The 17,483-nt window shown below is 42.1% G+C and overlaps 1 protein-coding gene across 2 annotated transcripts in view; it reads left to right on the forward strand.

The window, feature by feature from the left end:
* Positions 1-598: 598 nt before the first annotated feature.
* The window catches only part of LOC112995245 (F-box/LRR-repeat protein 17-like), a 303,486-nt gene continuing 286,601 nt past the window's right edge, over positions 599-17,483 (forward strand). The window contains exons 1-3 of one of the 2 annotated variants that reach the window (XM_064502865.1): positions 599-1,710; positions 14,632-14,754; positions 16,985-17,242. In XM_064502865.1, coding sequence (XP_064358935.1) covers positions 973-1,710; positions 14,632-14,754; positions 16,985-17,242 — 1,119 coding nt within the window. In that variant the 5' untranslated portion in view covers positions 599-972. The remainder of the gene's footprint in view (positions 1,711-14,631; positions 14,755-16,984; positions 17,243-17,483) is intronic. The other variant, XM_064502864.1, reaches the window with a different exon arrangement.

The following is a 17,483-nucleotide window of genomic DNA, read 5'->3' on the forward strand; positions in this document are numbered from 1 at the left end:
GCCACTGCAAAAGCCTAACTGCAGTCTTGCACAGGCGCATTTAGCCTGACTCCTGGGGGCAGGAGCACTATCGCCTTTCCGTACCGGCATCACAAATTTCTCCCAAAAACTTCGAAGCACTCAAAAAAAAGTTTATTTTCAGGCAGCTAACGTAGTGTTGCATGGAAGCTCAACAACCAGTATTATGCTAGTAAGAGCACCTACACACATCAGAATGAATTTTATTACAATGAAGACTCCACAAAGTGTGACACTACATACAGTGGACAAAATGGGGAAGGGCAGGAACAAAGGTATCCATATATTCACGTTATACATATATATTCGTTCCTATTTTTAACATATATTTACATACCCGGCATAGTATATACATATACCCTGCACATTTGCGTAGGTATACACACACAGCGTGTGTGCGCACACACACAACGTGCGGTTAAATACAGAGCTGAGGAGGGGGGGTGACACCGGCGGTCCGCGCGCGAGGCAGACAACCGTTACCCGTCCGCGCCGGGCAGCCGTTGCCGGCCCGCGCCCGCGCGAGGCGCCTCGGCCGCGCTCCGCCCCCCACGGGGGGAGCCTGGGGCCGCGTCTGCCGGCGGCGCCGCGGGCGGAGCGCGCAGAGTGCGCGGCCGCTGCGCCGCCGCCGGGCCCTCCCCGGCGCATCCTCCCCGCCGCCGGCTCCACAGCCCGCCGCTGGCGGCAGCACCGCCGGGCGGCGGCAGCACCGCCGGGCGCCGCCTCCTCCTGTCCCTCGGGTGAGGTCAGGGCGGCGGTAGCGGAAGCTTCTCCCGGCTCCATGTCCCGGAACCAGCCCCGCCGCCGCCCCTCGGTCGCCGCCACCTGCCGCCGCCGCGCCGGCAGCATGACAGCGCCCTTCCCTGTCGCCGCCCGCAGGTGACACCCCCGCGGGCCCTTCCGCGGGGGCGGCGGCGGCCGCAGCCGGGCGCTCCCCTCCCCCTCGTCTCCTATATGGGCCACCTGCTTTCCAAGGAGGCAGCCAGCCTAAGCCGGGAAAGGGGCCGCCGCTGCCGGGGGAGGAAGGTGCCGCCGCGGAGCCGGAGCTGCTTCCTGCGCGGGCCCTGCATGCTCTGCTTCATCGTGCACAGCGCCAGCCCGCCCGCCCCGGAGCAGCCGCTGCCCGGCAGGGACCCCCTGCTGCCGCCGCCCTACGCGGCCCTCGGCGCCGCGGAGCAGCGCGCCGCCCGCCGCCTCCTCCGCCTCCCGCCCGCCGCCTGGGAGCCGCGGGGCCGCTGCCAGCGCCTGCTCCTCTCGGGCCTGCTGCCCTCGCCGGTGCGGAGCCTCCTGGGGCCGGCCAGGCCGCCCGGCGAGGTCGCCTCCGAGATGGTGTGCAAGCGCAAGGGGGCCGGCCTGCCCGCCTGCCCCCCTTGCAAGCAGCCGCGCTGCGGGTCCGCCGCCGCGGAGCCCGAGGCCGCCGCTTGCCAGTGCCCGGGGGAGCCGCAGCTCTGCGCCCTGCCCTCCGCCGCCGACTGCGCGGCTGGCGGCGGGGGCGCGCCGCCCCGGGGCCCCGCCGGCGAGGGCGGTGGCGGGGGGCAGCCCGCCTCGCCGCCGGCGGAGGAGGGCGAGAAGGAGAGGAACAGCGAGGCGGGCTGCGAGGAGCCGCTGGAGCACCCCGGGGACTGCTGCCGAGAGCCGCTGCCGCCGCCGGCCCCCGACATCAACCAGCTGCCGCCCTCCATCCTCCTCAAGGTGGGTCGGGCGGCCGGGCCGGCTCCCGCGGGCGCGGAGGCTGGCGCCGCGGCTGGGGCCTGCCGAGGGGAGGCGGCGCGGCCCCGTGCGAGGGTCGCCGCCCGCCGAGGAGGCGGCCCCGGGCGGGCTGCGGGGCGAGGAGCCGCCTTCCGGCCAGCCCAGGTAGCCGGGCGCCGCCGCCTCGGCCCGCTCTGGCCGCGGGCCTCCAGCCGGGCTGCGGCAGCCAGGCCCGCCTCGGCGGGGCCCGGGGCGGCCCTGCTGCCCGTGCGCCCGGGGCGGCCCGGGGAGCGCTGCGCGGCGGCCCTGTGCCTGGCTTGCGAGAGCGCCCGGCGCGGAAACGTGGTTTGTGTTCCGGTTACTGAACCGCAGGCGAGTGCGGAAACAGCACAGGTAGACTGATGTGCTCGCCCTGCGTGTGGGGAAGCGGGCTCCGTGAGAGGCAGCTCGGTGTTGTGAAGGATGGCATCGCGAGCCTTCACCTGAGATAAAGGCCGACGTAATATTCTGCTCTGGAACTTTTCACTCATATATGTAACATAACTATATAACATCTCCTTCAGGTATGCCTACTTGTTTAGTATCAGTGATAAAGTAGTAGGTTAGTTGTTTAAGTGAGGGGTGAGGTAGATAATCATTGTAGTTGGTGCTCCTGTGTAGACCAGAACTATAGATTATAAACTAAACAGATTTTTTTTTTCTACCACCATTGGTAGAGACTAATACAGACAGGCTTTCATAAAATCGACTTTGGCTTTACTGATTTCATAGCCTATACCAGCCAGAATTGACTTCCTTTCTTAATCTCTGATTTCTGATCTTCAAAGTATACTCTCATTTTGTTTTCTATCTCTATTGCTGTCATCTTGGCTTCTTATTTTAGGTGTGTGTTTTTTTGTTTAACTGTTGTTCTCTTGAACTTTTGAAAGTGAGTTTTCATTTTAAACTGTTCTGTCAGTCTAGTTAGTATAATGGCTCTCTTCATCTGAACTTCAGCTGAAAGGATAAGTCTGTATGGGATTGCACACTTTTGTTGTTTGTTGCATTTTCTTTTTTGGGGGGGAGTGGGGTTTGGAGTATTATAGCAGTTTTACTCTGGGGTCAAATGGCTGATCTCAAAGCAGGGCATGATAATGGCAGAGTATGAAACAGGTGTGTGTGTCTGTCCATCAAAGTCTGTTCTTCTTGTGCTGCTAGTTGCACAGCCCCAGCATAGTACGGAGTTCCTTTACATTTTTTTTTTAGCAATGATCTGCTTATCTCGCCTCCCATTTTATGGGTCTTGGGCTCATCAGATTTAATAGATGCAGTATTGAAGTTCCTGTTTGTTCGTGTGTTTAAGCATTTGCCAGTCTTATTAATCTATTCTGTGACTGCAAGATAGAAACTTTGCTACTTGAAAAAGAAATTCATCGGTTTGCCAATATTAATATAAGATCACATTATTTTTGATACTCTGGTTTATTAGGATTTGAAACAAGAGTGACTTGATTAATCAACCTTATTTCTTATACGGTATGACTTTTTTTTTTTAAAAAAAAAACTTTTGGTCATAGGTAAGACTACTTTGATCTGTTTATTTTAGTACTTTCTCAGCTTCACTTTTTCAAAAATAGCAATCTGGTAACTCAGTTGTAAACCAGTTCTAATAGTCAAGATATAGGATGTCCATCTCACTTTTGGACTTCTTTAAATGTTTTTCCAAGTAGTTTTCTACTCGATATTGACATAGTAGATTATATTTGTATCTGTACTTCCAAGGTATTTTTAACTTTTTCCTTCCCTGCACCCCCTAATGTTAATTAACTTGTGACTGCCGGAGTCTTTCTCTTCTAGTTCAGCTCTTTCTGCAGTGACTTTGAAGAAGCCCATCTTTAATTCCAGAAGTTAGAACCAACCTACTCAAACTTTTTTTTTTTAATCTTCCTTTCAATCCTTAACTAGAAATGAGTATTTTTTGTCTACTTTCTTATCATCCTTTTCTGTTACAGGATCTGTAGCTTAGGTTTCTGATCAGTTTTCTTCATAGAAGTGCTTATAGGCTTTAATGCATTGGCCTTTAGCACAGATACAATATTCCAAACATAGTCCCTTCTCCAAAGATACTGTTTTTCTATGGAAAAATGGGAGACAATTATACCCTGAATTTTTGATAAACTTTTCACAATAACAAGTGGAGACACAAGCCTTAATACTAGGCCAAGAGAGTCTAACCTCAGTAGTTTCAGGGGCTAGATCCTGGTCTGGTATCCATGTTTCCTTCCTAGATTCCCACCTCTGCCTCTGACTTCCTGTTGCGATGGCGCTACCACAGCGGCGGCTGTGGTTTCACTAGCATTGTCTGTGTGCGAGCAGGAGACAAACCTGCTGTTTTCTGTCTCTTAAATGAAACTTTGTAGGAACTCTTAAATCGTAAGTGGCCACTGACTGCTTGGGATGTGCTTTTGTTCTAACAATTGTCATAAGACTAAACTTGACCTGCAGATCATCATTTGGGCACTGCTGACCTCAGGAAGTTTGTGGTGTGTAATCACAGAATGGTTGAGGTTAGAAGGGACCTCTGGGGGAGATCTAGTCCAACCCCACTGCTCAAGCAAGGTCACCTAGAGCACGTTGCATAGGATTGCATCCACGCGGGTTTTGAATATCTCCAGAGAAGACTCCACAACCTCTCTGGGCAACCTGTTCCAGTGCTCTGTTACCCTCACAGTAAAGAAGTTTTTCCTCATGTTCAGATGGAATTTCCTGCGTTTCAGTCTGTGCCTGTTGCCTCTTGTCCTGTTGCTGAAGAGAGCCTGGCCCCATCCTCTTGACACTCTCCCTTTAGATATTTGTATACATTGATAAGATTCCCTCTCAGTCCTCTCTCCTCCGGGCTAAACAAGCCCAGCTCTCTCAGCCTTTCCTCATAAGAGAGATGCTCCAGTCCCCTAATCATCTTTGTAGCCCTCTGCTGGACTTGCTCCAGTAGGTTCATATCTCTCTTGTACTCGGGAGCCCAGAACTGGACACAGTACTCCAGATGTGGCCTCACCAGGGCTCAGTAGAAGGGGAGGATCACCTCCCTCGACCTGCTGGCAATGCTCTTCCTAATGCATCCCAGGATACCGTTAGCCTTGGCCACAAGGGCACATTGCTGGCTCATGGTTAACTTGTTGTTCACCAGAACTCCCAGGTCCTTCTCCCCAGAGCTGCTTTCCAGTAGGTCAACCCCCCCCACCCCGCCCTGTACTGGTGCATGGGGTTATTCCTCCCTAGATGCAGGACCCTGCACTTGTGTTTGTTGAACTTTGTGAGGTTTCTCTCCGCCCAACTCTCCAGCCTGTCAGGGTCCCTCTGAATGGTAGCACAGCCCTCTGGTCTGTCAGCCACTCCTCCCAGTTTTGTATCGTCAGCGGACTTGCTCTATACTTCTGTACTCATTCTGTATACTTCTTCTGTTTGAGTTTTGCCATGAGCTTCTTACTCATCCATTTGTGTCTCCTGCCCCCTTTGCTTGACATCTTACTCATAGGGATGCACTGATCTTGACCTTGGAGGAAGTGACGCTTTAATATTAACCAGCTCTCTTGGACCCCCCCCCCCTTCCTTCTGGGGCCTTAACCCATGGGATTCCTCCATGGAATAGGGAGGAAAATGCTGGTTAATCTCATTTTATTCAACCATTCCATTAAATGTTTATAAGCTGTTTTGCTTTTCATTTGGTCACGAAAACATACATCAAAAATATTACAGAGAGGGTGAAATTTCATCCTTAAGCTTTGTAAATGAGGGTGAGATGTCACAGAACTAAAGATGGGTAATTTCAGTCCATTCCCTTTGAAAGGTGGGAGGAACTAAGGAATTTATAGATTAGTCGGCCTGACTGTAGCCTAGACAGATGTGGAAGCAAACAATTAAAAGATCCATATGTAATACAGAAGTTCACAGCACTTTATGCTGTGTATTGCTATTCTGTGCCAGTTACCATTTCACTGGCAGCAGATCCTGGATTACCACCTTGTTCTACAAGAGATGCTTTGATGTTCGTTCAGCACTAAATTTTGGTTGGAAATAGACCTGGATATCTCAGCTTGAGAACCTTTGACCTAGAGGATGATAGGATGATTAGAAACAACTGCAAGTGATTAAAACAAATATCTAATAAAACCTTGTTGATTTAATACTCAAAGTAACTGATTTTGTGGATCAGATGACTGTGTGGCGTACCTTCTTGTTAGTAAAGTCTTTGTCATGTTTCTTTTCTATGTCTGTTTCATGGGATATTTCTGTACTTAATTTTTAAATTAATTTCATCTCAATCACACTTAAATGTTTTGAAGGGGAAAATACAGAGGCTTTGTTAATATTTGTCTGCCAGTCCAGGACAATCTGTCAAGGGGGTTTTAGTACATCCAGAAAAACTGCTATGACCCCAACTATTTGTATTTTATCTATGACTTGGCTGATGAAATGGAGGACATCTTCAGCAAAGAGTATTCTGAAACTTGGGGAAGGTGCCAAACTAATGGGATGCAGACACATGAGAGGATATGATTAGAACTTAAAATATGATAAATAGGTTTAGAGCTGTCTATATTGACTTTCACGTTGTTGATTTTAAAGTATAATTGGTAAGTAGAAATAAATCCCCTTTTTCTGTCTCTTAACTCTATTGATTAAACAGCAACATTGCAAAGAAGGAACTGGTGTAGAGTGGTCATCAACTGAGTGATTTCCATCACTAAAGCCTTCTTTTTTGATCTGTTAGAAAAGGAACTTGGTATGTAGGATGCAGAAAGGAAGTTCTGATCTGCTTGGTGCTTGTAAAGCCTTTGCTGCAGTACTGTGTGAGATTGTGTGCACTGGACTCTCCTTAAAAATTGAAGGCAAAGTGGAGAGGATTTGAAGGAGAGCTAGAGGGTGTGAAAACATGACCTATGACAATAATTTGAAGGCTTTGTTTCACATAGAAAAAGAAGACTGAGATCAGATGCACACTTCTGGTATGAGAAAACTGATAAAAGGTTTGACTGTGTTTCCTGTCCTTTGTGAATCAGTAAGAAAGAGTAAGCTTAACTTGATGTAAGGGAGATTTAAATGAGGTATGTGAAAAACGATACTGTGCGAACGTTTCAGTCTTGGCAAAGATTACTTCCTGTCTATGAGGTTATGTGAGGAGTGTGTGGGTGTTGTGTGTGGGTGTGTTGCGTGGGTATGTGGGTTTTGGTTTTTTTTTTTTTTTTTTTTTTTTTTTTTTTTTTTTTTTTTTTTTAAGCACGTGGGATGTCCTTATTGGTTATCAGCATTGTTTTAGGTATGCTTGAACTTGCTTCGGAGCAGAAAGAAGCTCTAGATTAGATGATCTTTTTGAGGTTGTCTGTATCATTTTGCTGCTTTTATTTTTATAAACCATGAACGTATGTTACTCTGTCTGAAGCAGATACACTGTCATTTTCAACTTAGAGCTTAGGGACAATGAATGAAAAGGTAAGTATATTATTGTTTCCTTCAGTTTTCATAAATATATTTGGGGCATCACTGGTTCCTCTTCTTGATTCCCTCCTCCCCCCAACTGTGATTTTTTTTTTTCTTTTCACTTTTCTCATTCTTTCCTTGCTGTAATAACTGCTTTTACATGTTTGTTTTTGATAATATTGATGCTAAATTACTAGCACTGAATTTAAGATTATCAGAGCGATATTGAGAGGGCGAGAATAAAACCAAAACTCTTAGCTGTAGCCTGTCAGTTGACTCCTGAACAGTTTGACATTTATTTGTACTAAGCTTACACCTGAAAAGACTAGAAATATGTATTTCAGTTGCACTCTGTGTTTTTTTTTTTTTTTTTTTTTTTCTGGCTTAATCATGAAACAGAGGTATCCAAATACATCACTTGGATTGGACTTCATCCACAAATGCATGGTGTTGGTGCTCTAATACCATATTTATTTCCTTCTCGTGCTGGTGTCCCCAACAGATTCTCTGGTCTGGAAGTTATTTCAGACTGTATTTTTAGTTATAGCACTAGGAAGAATGAAAAAGATTTTCCCACCTTTGTGGCTATTGCAGAGAGGTAAATGTTCTTTTCCGTCAGGTGCAACTGTTCTGATTAACTCTTGCTCTATTAGCCAAGAAAACAAATCAATGTAACTCTTCTCTAGTTATGAAGTTTGCTGTTACTCTATTATTACAATAGAGAAATGAACCAGCTCTAACTTTTCTGTGCTAGTACGATGTGAATTGTTGAGCTTATGTTATGAAGGAGAGGTGCCAGTATACTCGGAATAAAAGTGAAGATAGTATTATGAACATGATTGTAAATGGAAAAGTTCTAAAATATGTCCTGATGTATTTTGTGATTTCTTGCAGAATTGTTTTTAAAAAATAGCTATTTTGCTTTCCACAGGTCTCTGCTTAAAAAAAAAAAAAAAAAAAAAAAAAGGCTTTCACAGAAACATGTAGGTTTCCATGTTACAGAATTACTTATGGATGGAAGAGACAGAAGTCTTGGGCTGAAATTTCTGCTTTTCCTGACGTCAGGTGGTCTAACACTTCTCCCTCACTCCCCTTGTACTATGTATTATATTTATGGAAAAAGGTAATAGATTACGGATCTTAGGGTGTTCAAATGCAAAGTAAATTAATTGTAACTTCTGTTTTTATTTCCTGTTCATTTACCTTTTATTCAGGGTGCCTCACTTGTTTGGTTCTTCCCAGCTTTTGGTATGGCTTACTGTGCTCCATTGTAAACTGTTGTGGTGATTCACAGGCAGCTCAGATGGCTTTTAGTGAGGACAGTGTAGGAGGCTGAGAATCTGGGTGGCTGAACTTCATCAGCTCCTTCAAGCTAAGATGTCTCTGCACATTAGTCGGAACACTTTCTCTCCATTTACAGGAAAGGCACAGAGCCCTGTATCAGTGTCTCCTATTTATGTCTTAGAGACAGAAATTAAAGTCGGGTTTTGCATTACAACTAAGCCAACCTGTTAGCAAGTAGGTGCTAAGGGCAGTGTCTCTCTGCCTTTTGTAACCTCTGGCTGCATGGTCCTGCTGCTTCCTTTGTCTCCTGCAGAGACATGCAGTTGTAGAGCAAGTTGGTTCAGCTGGCTAATCTGATGCAAACCTGACACTGCAAGACTTCTTCAGGATCAGCTGCCTGAAACGACTTTCTCAGAGCATGGTCACTAAACCCAGCGCAAGGGGAGCCAGGAGTGGGGAACAGGTAGAACTGATCCTGCTGCCCTAAGATCAGCTGAGTTGTGTTGTGAAATCACACCATCACTTTATCAGACTGACAATTTTGTTAGTCCCAAGAGCCTTTTTAATCTGATTCATTTTATGGGTATATGGAGGTTAAAAAACAAACTCCTCTGAGGTGTGTTCCTTGAGTGCTTCTCACTTTGACTTATTCAGGTGTTCATGAGTCATTCATTTTTCCCATATTCCATTGAGGTTATGTGTGGATAAAGTGAAGGTAAAAAACAAAACAAAAATATTCCTCTTTCCTTCTTGAGTCTTCTGGTGAGAGCTTATTCTTTTGCTTTCTGAAATGTAACAGAACAAACTACTTGCTTCTTAAGCATAAGATGGAGAATAAACATGTTTGTGTAGTTCACAAATGCTGTGTTTAACAGTTCATAGTAAAATGTCATACTAAGCATGTTCCTTTTATTGAGTGGTTCTTAAGAATTATTTTTGATAATGAAACTTAAGTTAGTTGCTTGAACAACTTATATCCAGTAGATGAAACAAATGGGCAGCTTTCCAAGAATTAATATATCACATTAATTAGACATGAAAATGAATAATATCATGAAATGTATGCCTCCATGTTTTCAGTTTACATTTTCATGTTCTCTGTATATACTGTTGATGTTAATACCATGAACTTTCGGTCTTCAAAACAGATATAATTGATACAACATAATGGAAATAATTACATAGATACCTATTTTTCTTGGATGCAGAAGACTTCTAGGGAGAAAAGAATGCTTTATTTACAGAAGTCTTTACTTTTCTAGTTAGATTGAAAGATCTTTCAAATGACAGTAGTGGAGAAGAATTGGTGATGAGTGACCTTTTATAATCTGTTTCTGCATTAGGACCAATGGTCTGTAATGTCTTCTCTGTTTTAAAGCTGGTAGCTTATTCTTAGTAGCATCTTTAAATAATGATATTAGTACTCAACTAAATTTTCTTGCTCCTGTTCTTGAAGCAAAAGCTTCTTAATTCCATGCACACAATAATTCTTTCTTCTTGTTTGTATGTTAAAAATCATTTATTGTAAAAGCATGATTGTCTTCTGATAATTTAAATTCTTACTTGAAATCTGTTTAATTCATATTTTATTTTTGCAATGTGAAATCTTGAATTTTTTTTTTTTTTGAAATTTTGGTGCTGAGGGTATTGTCAGCAAGCACATGGGGAATTTGTAATGTTGTATTTTTTTCCTACTAACCTTCAGGATTCTTGTGACTTTTCATGTTTTACTTTAAGAAGTGCATTTAGGTATCTTCCACTTGATTGAACTTCTTTGGGAAACTCAGATTAAGGCCAGAATTATGGAGTTGTGGATATTATGGATATATTAATCAAGCTTAATGCATGTAGTTATGATATTTAAGTTTTATCTGTAGTCTTTTAAGAAAAGATTTATAGTTTTCTCTTTTTTATTCTTGTTCCTTTTGAAATGCTAAACATTCCTGTTCTCATTTGTACAAAGTAATCCATTTTGGATACGCAGCCTGAAATATCTAACATACACTCAAGACACTAGAACCTTAGCACTTCCCCACTGTTTCTCCATAGACAGCCTTTAAATGTATCATACAGGAACTCTGTAGTAAAGGTGACAGTTGCATATAAGAGTTTTTATTTTTAGCATTTCTGGTTGGACCCTTCAATAATATTCTTGAGCAGTTTCTTTTTTCTCTTCCCCATCTGTTGTCTTACAAAATACTTATTTAAAAAATTGGGAACCCCCCCCCCCCCACACACACACACACCCCAAAACTTATGCCGGATTTTGACAGTCTGAAGTGTGCTATGCAAGGATGTAACTTGGCTGGTTTAAAATCATTTGAACCATCATCTGGTCCAGAATTGTGGATTGTCACAGATGTGTGTGAATACACCAGAGATGATATTGTGGACGTAATTATATTTTGTTGCTTAAAGGTTTGACAACTTGTGAATCCTTTCCTTTAGGGGGTTTGTATGGTTGTGTGTATCAAGGAAATAAAATTGGACTGTTGAGTTGAGGAAACTGAGTGCAGTGTGACTGATTATTAGGTATGTCTGTTAGTTGACTCTTATTGTTCCAGACATTGTTTTTAGATTTTTTTTTTTTTTCTTTCTGCTATGGTCATTAATGAGGCTGTGAATGGTTATTTTGAAGAACTTGACTCTTAGTGGACTGACTGTATCTCGGAATTAGGATAAGACTGTCAACGATGAACATTAATGGGTGACTTAGTCCTAAATTGGGACTTAAATAGAATGTGGCCTGGGGCCCTGGAAAATATTTTTCCTCTCCTGAGGAAGAAGGAAAACCCACTCATTGTAACTATTGCTTGGAGAGGTGGAGCAGGAGGCACTGTTGTCTGTTTTAGGAACTTATGCTGAAAGTGGCTCAGAGGGGTGTGTGTTTTTCCATGGTAAAGAAATACATTTGTGTTTTTGAAAAGATTCTTTGATACTGGATTTTGAGGGCTGACAATAAGTCAGAGAGTAGAAAATATATACAGTCCTTGGACTAAGTCAAGTTATAAGCATTTTGGACTTTCCACTGACTTATGCTTAATTGGAGATGGTTAAAGGCTGGTTCAGTGTTCCAGTTTTACTGAATAGCCCTGTTCTTACAGAATTTCAGTGTAGAGTGTGCTTCCTCTACCCCTTCATCTTGCCAATATAGAAGAGTGAAATGAGTCTAGAAAATACTTTGCTTAACTTTGTATTTTCTTTCTTTACAGAGAGCTGAAGGATATGTCAGTCTCTGATGGGGGGGGGGATTGGGGGTGTGAATGAGGGGGGCAAAATGTGAGTTTTGGGCATACAGGCATACTTGGGTACTCGTTTAAGGAATTATTTTAACTGGAGGACTTGGGTACTAGAAAACAACTTGTACTTAGAGCAAGTAAGCTGCCGCATTATCAGTATGTACCTAGAAAATGAAACTGAGTTAAATGGTGATAGTCATCAACAGGAATTGTAGCACTTCATGCAGTAATGTGGTATTTTAACTAGCAACTGAAGTAGTCCCTTTAGAATAAGATCCTGAGCATGCACAAGATTTGTTGCTGGCGTAGGGAGTCACCGACTGGAATACATACAGGTTTTGCTAATAAATTCTGTTTACTATAGTTCAGCAATTTTTTTTTAATAATTGCAAGCTCTGAAGAGAAACTGTTTTTCACAGCAGTATTCAAAATACTTCTATGGTTATTATTTTTGTAGCAACTTTAGACAAACAAAACAGCAAAGCTTTATTGAACATGTGCCATTTGTGCCACTTCTTGTGTGCCTATGCTGGAACTTCAGGTTTAACAGCTATATTGGCAACTGTTCTCCCCTGCCCCACTTTGACTCCTCTTTCTCCAGTAAAAGTCAATTGGTAATACCTCTAGACACCTTACTGCTCTTTACAACTAGGGTCGTGTACAGCATGGACTAAAATATGACTTTGAATGCTTTCAACAATTTGTTTCAACAGAATTGTGCAGAAATATAGTCTGTGTCATGTATTGAGTCAAACTGGCTTTTTATTCAGCAATGCTATTGCTACATCTCTTGCTGGAGTTAGCAACATGCCTTCTGCCATTTGCGAGAATTTCCAGCTTTGGTAACATGGTAATTTAAGCAAAAATGAACTGCACAGTCTTGTTTCTTGACATGAACAAGTTATTTCCACAAATAAGAATATTTTTCCCGTTCGTAGCAAAGATTGGCTAGTTTCAAGTATTTTATAATGCCAACCCCCGCATCCCTAGTAGTTATTATCTCAGGCAAGTCTGATGTCCATCTAAACATAACATGCATCAGATTGCCTTGTTCTCTCCTGAGATTTTTGTAACAAAAGACTTATGTTTTGTTTTGTACTGATAGTAGGAACTGCAAAGTTTTGTGCTGTTTTAGCAGCTTAGTGTTGCTGAGAATAGTCAAAAAGGTACTGAAGTCTCGTCTCCAGTGGTGTGTGTGTGGTGTTTTTTTTTTTTTTTTTTTGGTTAAACAGCATTTAGTGTCTAGTAGCTAAAACTACACGGGTACAGTAGGAATGTCAGCTCTCTTGCCAAGTCACTGCTTATTTAGTGCTTTTTCCCTCGAGGTGATGGAGTATTTTTGGATGCCATTCAGAGCCATCTCCTTGATCTGCCCTTGGAAGTAGAGTCACCAGTATAGACAAAGAACTGCAGGGAGGAAATGGGTGTAAACTGTTTCTGCCAGCATTTCAGCCTGCCAGTGTTCAGCTGATTCCCTAATAGGAAACATCAGTTGACTCTGGTAATGGTCAATCAAAGGCTTGCAGGAGAAAGGAGTGGTATCAGACAGAATTCTTCAGCACTCTGAGGACTCTTACATAGGAGACTGACACTTTTGGAGACAGAAAAAAAGGTGGAAATGATGAATCTCACATCCATTTAATGGAGGTGTCCCCCTGCAATGATCTCTTGCAGTTCTTAGGAACAGTCAACCAGCTCCCTTTCCCCAAAGGGGTTTTTATAGGAATATTTAAAACTGCTAATTTAAACCAACCTCTTGAACAAGGGGGCAATAATGGTGGTTTTATTCGTGACAATTGACTGTCTGATGTGTTTTAAAGAACACCGATGTGGAAATTCTGTAAGTTATCAGACATTATAGTCTAATGCTTCATTATTCTTAGTTTAGAAACCTAACAGCTTGGGGGGCTGACTGTCCTATCGACCACAAAGATGATGAAAATGGTGTTCTCTGTTTTGTTTCCCGTTTGCCATCCCTTTTCTTAGGCCAGGCGGTCCCAATCTTTTCTTGGAATGTTTTCTAGACCTCAGTGCTATCCTAAGGGCACTTTCCAATATATTCCTGTTTCCTTGAGACACAGGAGGCTGTACATACTTCTACATAGTACTTGTGAGGCATCAGCTGAGTGGGAAGACTCTTTCATGTTTTGCAGCTGTGCTTCTGTTTAGACATCCTAATATCGTAATTGCCTTTGTCATTTTAGGCTGACCTGTAGATTCAAGTTCATTTGTGGTTACAAGGTGCTTTCATATTTCACTCTTGATAGACTTTCTTTTTATATCAATTTATAGTAGTACTTCTGAGGAAAGACTGAATATAATGCATATAACAGGAATTTATATGAGCCTGCCATAAAGTTACAATTTGTTCCCTCTTTGCAGGTTGCGGTAGCCCTATAGCCCTCAAAACTGTAGGGTATAAAATGCTAAGGCTGTGCTTTGTTTTCTTGTATTACACTTACTTGCTCTTCAGATCTTTGTGCTGCATTCCCCAAACCTCCCTACCCCCCAAGACTGATGTTTTGCTGCCCTCATGATTTTTTTTAATTGAAATGAAAATAAATAGAAGATCTTTGTATGTACATCAGAATAGGAATGAAAACATCTTTTTACTGCTTGTAAATGATGTGTACAGGCTTCTGTTGTTCTAATAGTTGTATTTGTAATAGTTTAAGTATGCCATCTCAGAAGCACATGTAAAATTCTGTCAGAGATGAGTATTTACATAGAATGCATTCTGTTTCTTGTTGTTGTTGCTAACTTGACTTTTACTAACTTGTCAGCTGTTGCAAGGTATGGGGTTTTGTTATTGTCCTTTGCTAGTCAAGATGGAGCCAATCCTAGAAATGTGTGTTACAATGCATATTAATATTATTTTTTAATTCTCTTCCAAACAAGATTACTTCACCTGACGGATATATCCATCTTTTCTCTTTCTTTACAGATATTTTCCAATTTATCCCTGAATGAGCGTTGCCTTTCAGCGTCTTTAGTCTGTAAATATTGGCGTGACCTGTGTTTAGATTTTCAGTTTTGGAAGCAGCTGGATCTCAGTAGTCGTCAACAGGTATGAAGGCTTCATTGTGAAAAATTGTTTGGATGACTCAAAATTTGTTCTCAGAACTTGTATTCTTGATCAAAGACAAACAAAAGGAGCTTACGAGGACCTCAGTACTTTCAGAGTTTTTTCAGATGTTTTCAGCCTCTAGTATGAACTCTTAGTTTAACTCTTTTGAATATAGATGACATCCGTTGTTAACTGTGATAATTGGACTGGCACTTGTACTGATGTCCATTGTTAAAGAGGGAGAGGGCAAGTGCTGTTTGAAAGGGATTGTAGGTTATCAGGTCCTCATCAGATAGTGGAGATTCCATTGCTCGGAACTATCAAATCTCTTGCATTGAGAGACCTACTTGAACTTTTTTTAAGGCTGCTGTGGTTTGGAGAATGGTCACCCAATTGGTCTTTGCTCAGTTTGCTTTCACAAGCTTTTATATTCCTTCTTGCCAGTAGGAGCCATCATTTAAAAGATAGATTCTGTCTTTCGAGTTCTATAGCTGATCCTAGAAATATTTTTTTCTGGGATTCATGGATTGTTTTCAGTGAGATTCTTGCAGACCTTAGCCTTAGATTGCTCAGGGTAACTTTCTCCTGTGGAAAACTTTTCTAAAGCTATCTAAACTGTTCGTCCACCCCTTTTAGGTTTCTTATTAACTTGCTACTTGTAGAGGTTTGTGAAACACTAGTTTCTTGAGAGTTTTGTGAAAACAGTGGCTAGAGGAGAGACCCTCAGAGTCCAATTTGAAGAAGTTACGATATGAATTCATCTATGTTGGACATAAAGAATGCATATAAGGTATTATTTTCAGATCACCAATTCATAGGAAACCATACTTAATTAGTTCCTTTGCTTCTACAGTTACTATTTAACATGTCTCTGAACCAGTGTGAAAAAGTAATATGACAGACCACCTGATTTTTCTGAAATGACTCCAAATAACACCTAGAGCAGAAGTCCATCTTCTTGATGGACCTTTAGACTGAAAATGTGTGAGTGCTATGTGTCAAATCAGTCTTTCTTCTAGGATGCCTTGCGGCCTAGCTTTATTTCTACTTCTATTTCTACTGTTGCTATGTTTGTATAGCTAACAGCCGGGCTGATGGAATAATAAGAAAAGAGATTAGACTTGCTATTAATGGAAAACAAACTGAGTGCAACACAGAAAATGTTTATTTCTTGACTGTGTAAGAAATGAAAACAGAAGGGATTTATGTTGTTCTGTCTTGCCCTCTTCAGGGTTAAAGTAAGATCTCACCTATCCTAATTGGGAGATAAGTATTCTTGTGTGGTTTTGTTGGAAAGACTTCAGGATAAAGCACCTCAGGTTTTTGAAACTAAACTTTATGAAAGCAAATACAACTTCCTCAATTTAAAGGATATGCATTGTGTCTTATCAACTCTGGGTTCTCTTTGTTTTTATTTTGCTTTAACTCATAAGCTTCAGCATGAAGAATATCTTACGTTTCCTACCTGCTTTGCAGGATTGGCATCTTCTAAAATTATTGGTATGTTAGTTAATTACTGTGTGCATAGATAAAAAGTGAATGGGATATTTTATTCTTCAAAGGAGTTCTGGGAAAAGTAGTGCATATATTTTTGATTTAATGGCCTTTCATAGGCTAACACTTCAGTATTCAAGTATTCTATTTTTAATACGACAGGTAACTGGAAGGAACTTCTATTTTTTAATTATGCCTCCCCCCCCACTTTTTTATGATGTTTCTCTCTTTTTCTTTCCCTTCTTTTCTGTTCAGTGGCATCTTGGCTTGCTTTTCCCCCCCCCCCCCCTCCAAATTTTAAGAAGGCCATTGCTACCTGAATCACTGTAGTATTTGTCTGTATATTGACTGGCACCTGGTTTTGCATGATTGCCAAAACCTAGGTAAAAATTCATTGCATTTCAGAGAAATATAAGCCTTTTACTTCCCTGTAAATGTTACCTTAGGTAAATAGAGTACTGCTGTAGAAGGGCAAGCTAATCTTTTCTAAAGGATGGAGAATTCTTTGCCTAGAATATGAAGAGGACCATTAACTCTTATTCTCTCCAAGGACCACAGCAGACTTCTTTGAAGTTAACTGTAAAACTTATTACAGCAGTCCATTGTTATCTCAGAAGCTAAATCTTTTCTTATTCTCTTAGTTTATGCAAACACTTCATGGAAATTGTAGTTTTTGTGTGAGTGAAGTTAAGATGTTTATGAAAAATAAATTTCGGTATTTGAATTTCGTTTGCAGGTTACTGATGAACTACTGGAAAAGATAGCATCAAGAAGCCAGAATATAACTGAAATCAATATTTCTGATTGTCGGAATGTGTCAGATACAGGAGTACGCGTATTAGCATTTAAATGTCCTGGACTCCTAAGGTATACTGCCTACAGGTGTAAACAGCTTTCTGACACCTCTATTATTGCAGTTGCCTCTCAGTGTCCTCTTCTTCAGAAAGTGCATGTAGGGAATCAAGACAGACTCACTGATGAAGGCCTAAAGCAGGTAATCATCCATTCAACAAATTTATTTTGTAAATTTAATATTTCCCAGCTTTTTTACTAAGTACAAAGAGGGGTGGGGAGGAATACATACAGTTTTCTAGGCTATAATTAAAATCAGATGACCTCTTTTACTTGGAAAATAAGTTTATGGCCATATATTTTCGTGGTGCAATAAATATTGTCATGTAGAGATTGTATATACTTTCTTTTTTTTAACTCGGGGATTAAATATCTCTTTTATA

This window comes from Dromaius novaehollandiae, chromosome Z, assembly GCF_036370855.1.
Source record: "Dromaius novaehollandiae isolate bDroNov1 chromosome Z, bDroNov1.hap1, whole genome shotgun sequence".
In the NCBI taxonomy this organism is placed as follows: Eukaryota; Metazoa; Chordata; class Aves; order Casuariiformes; family Dromaiidae; genus Dromaius; species Dromaius novaehollandiae.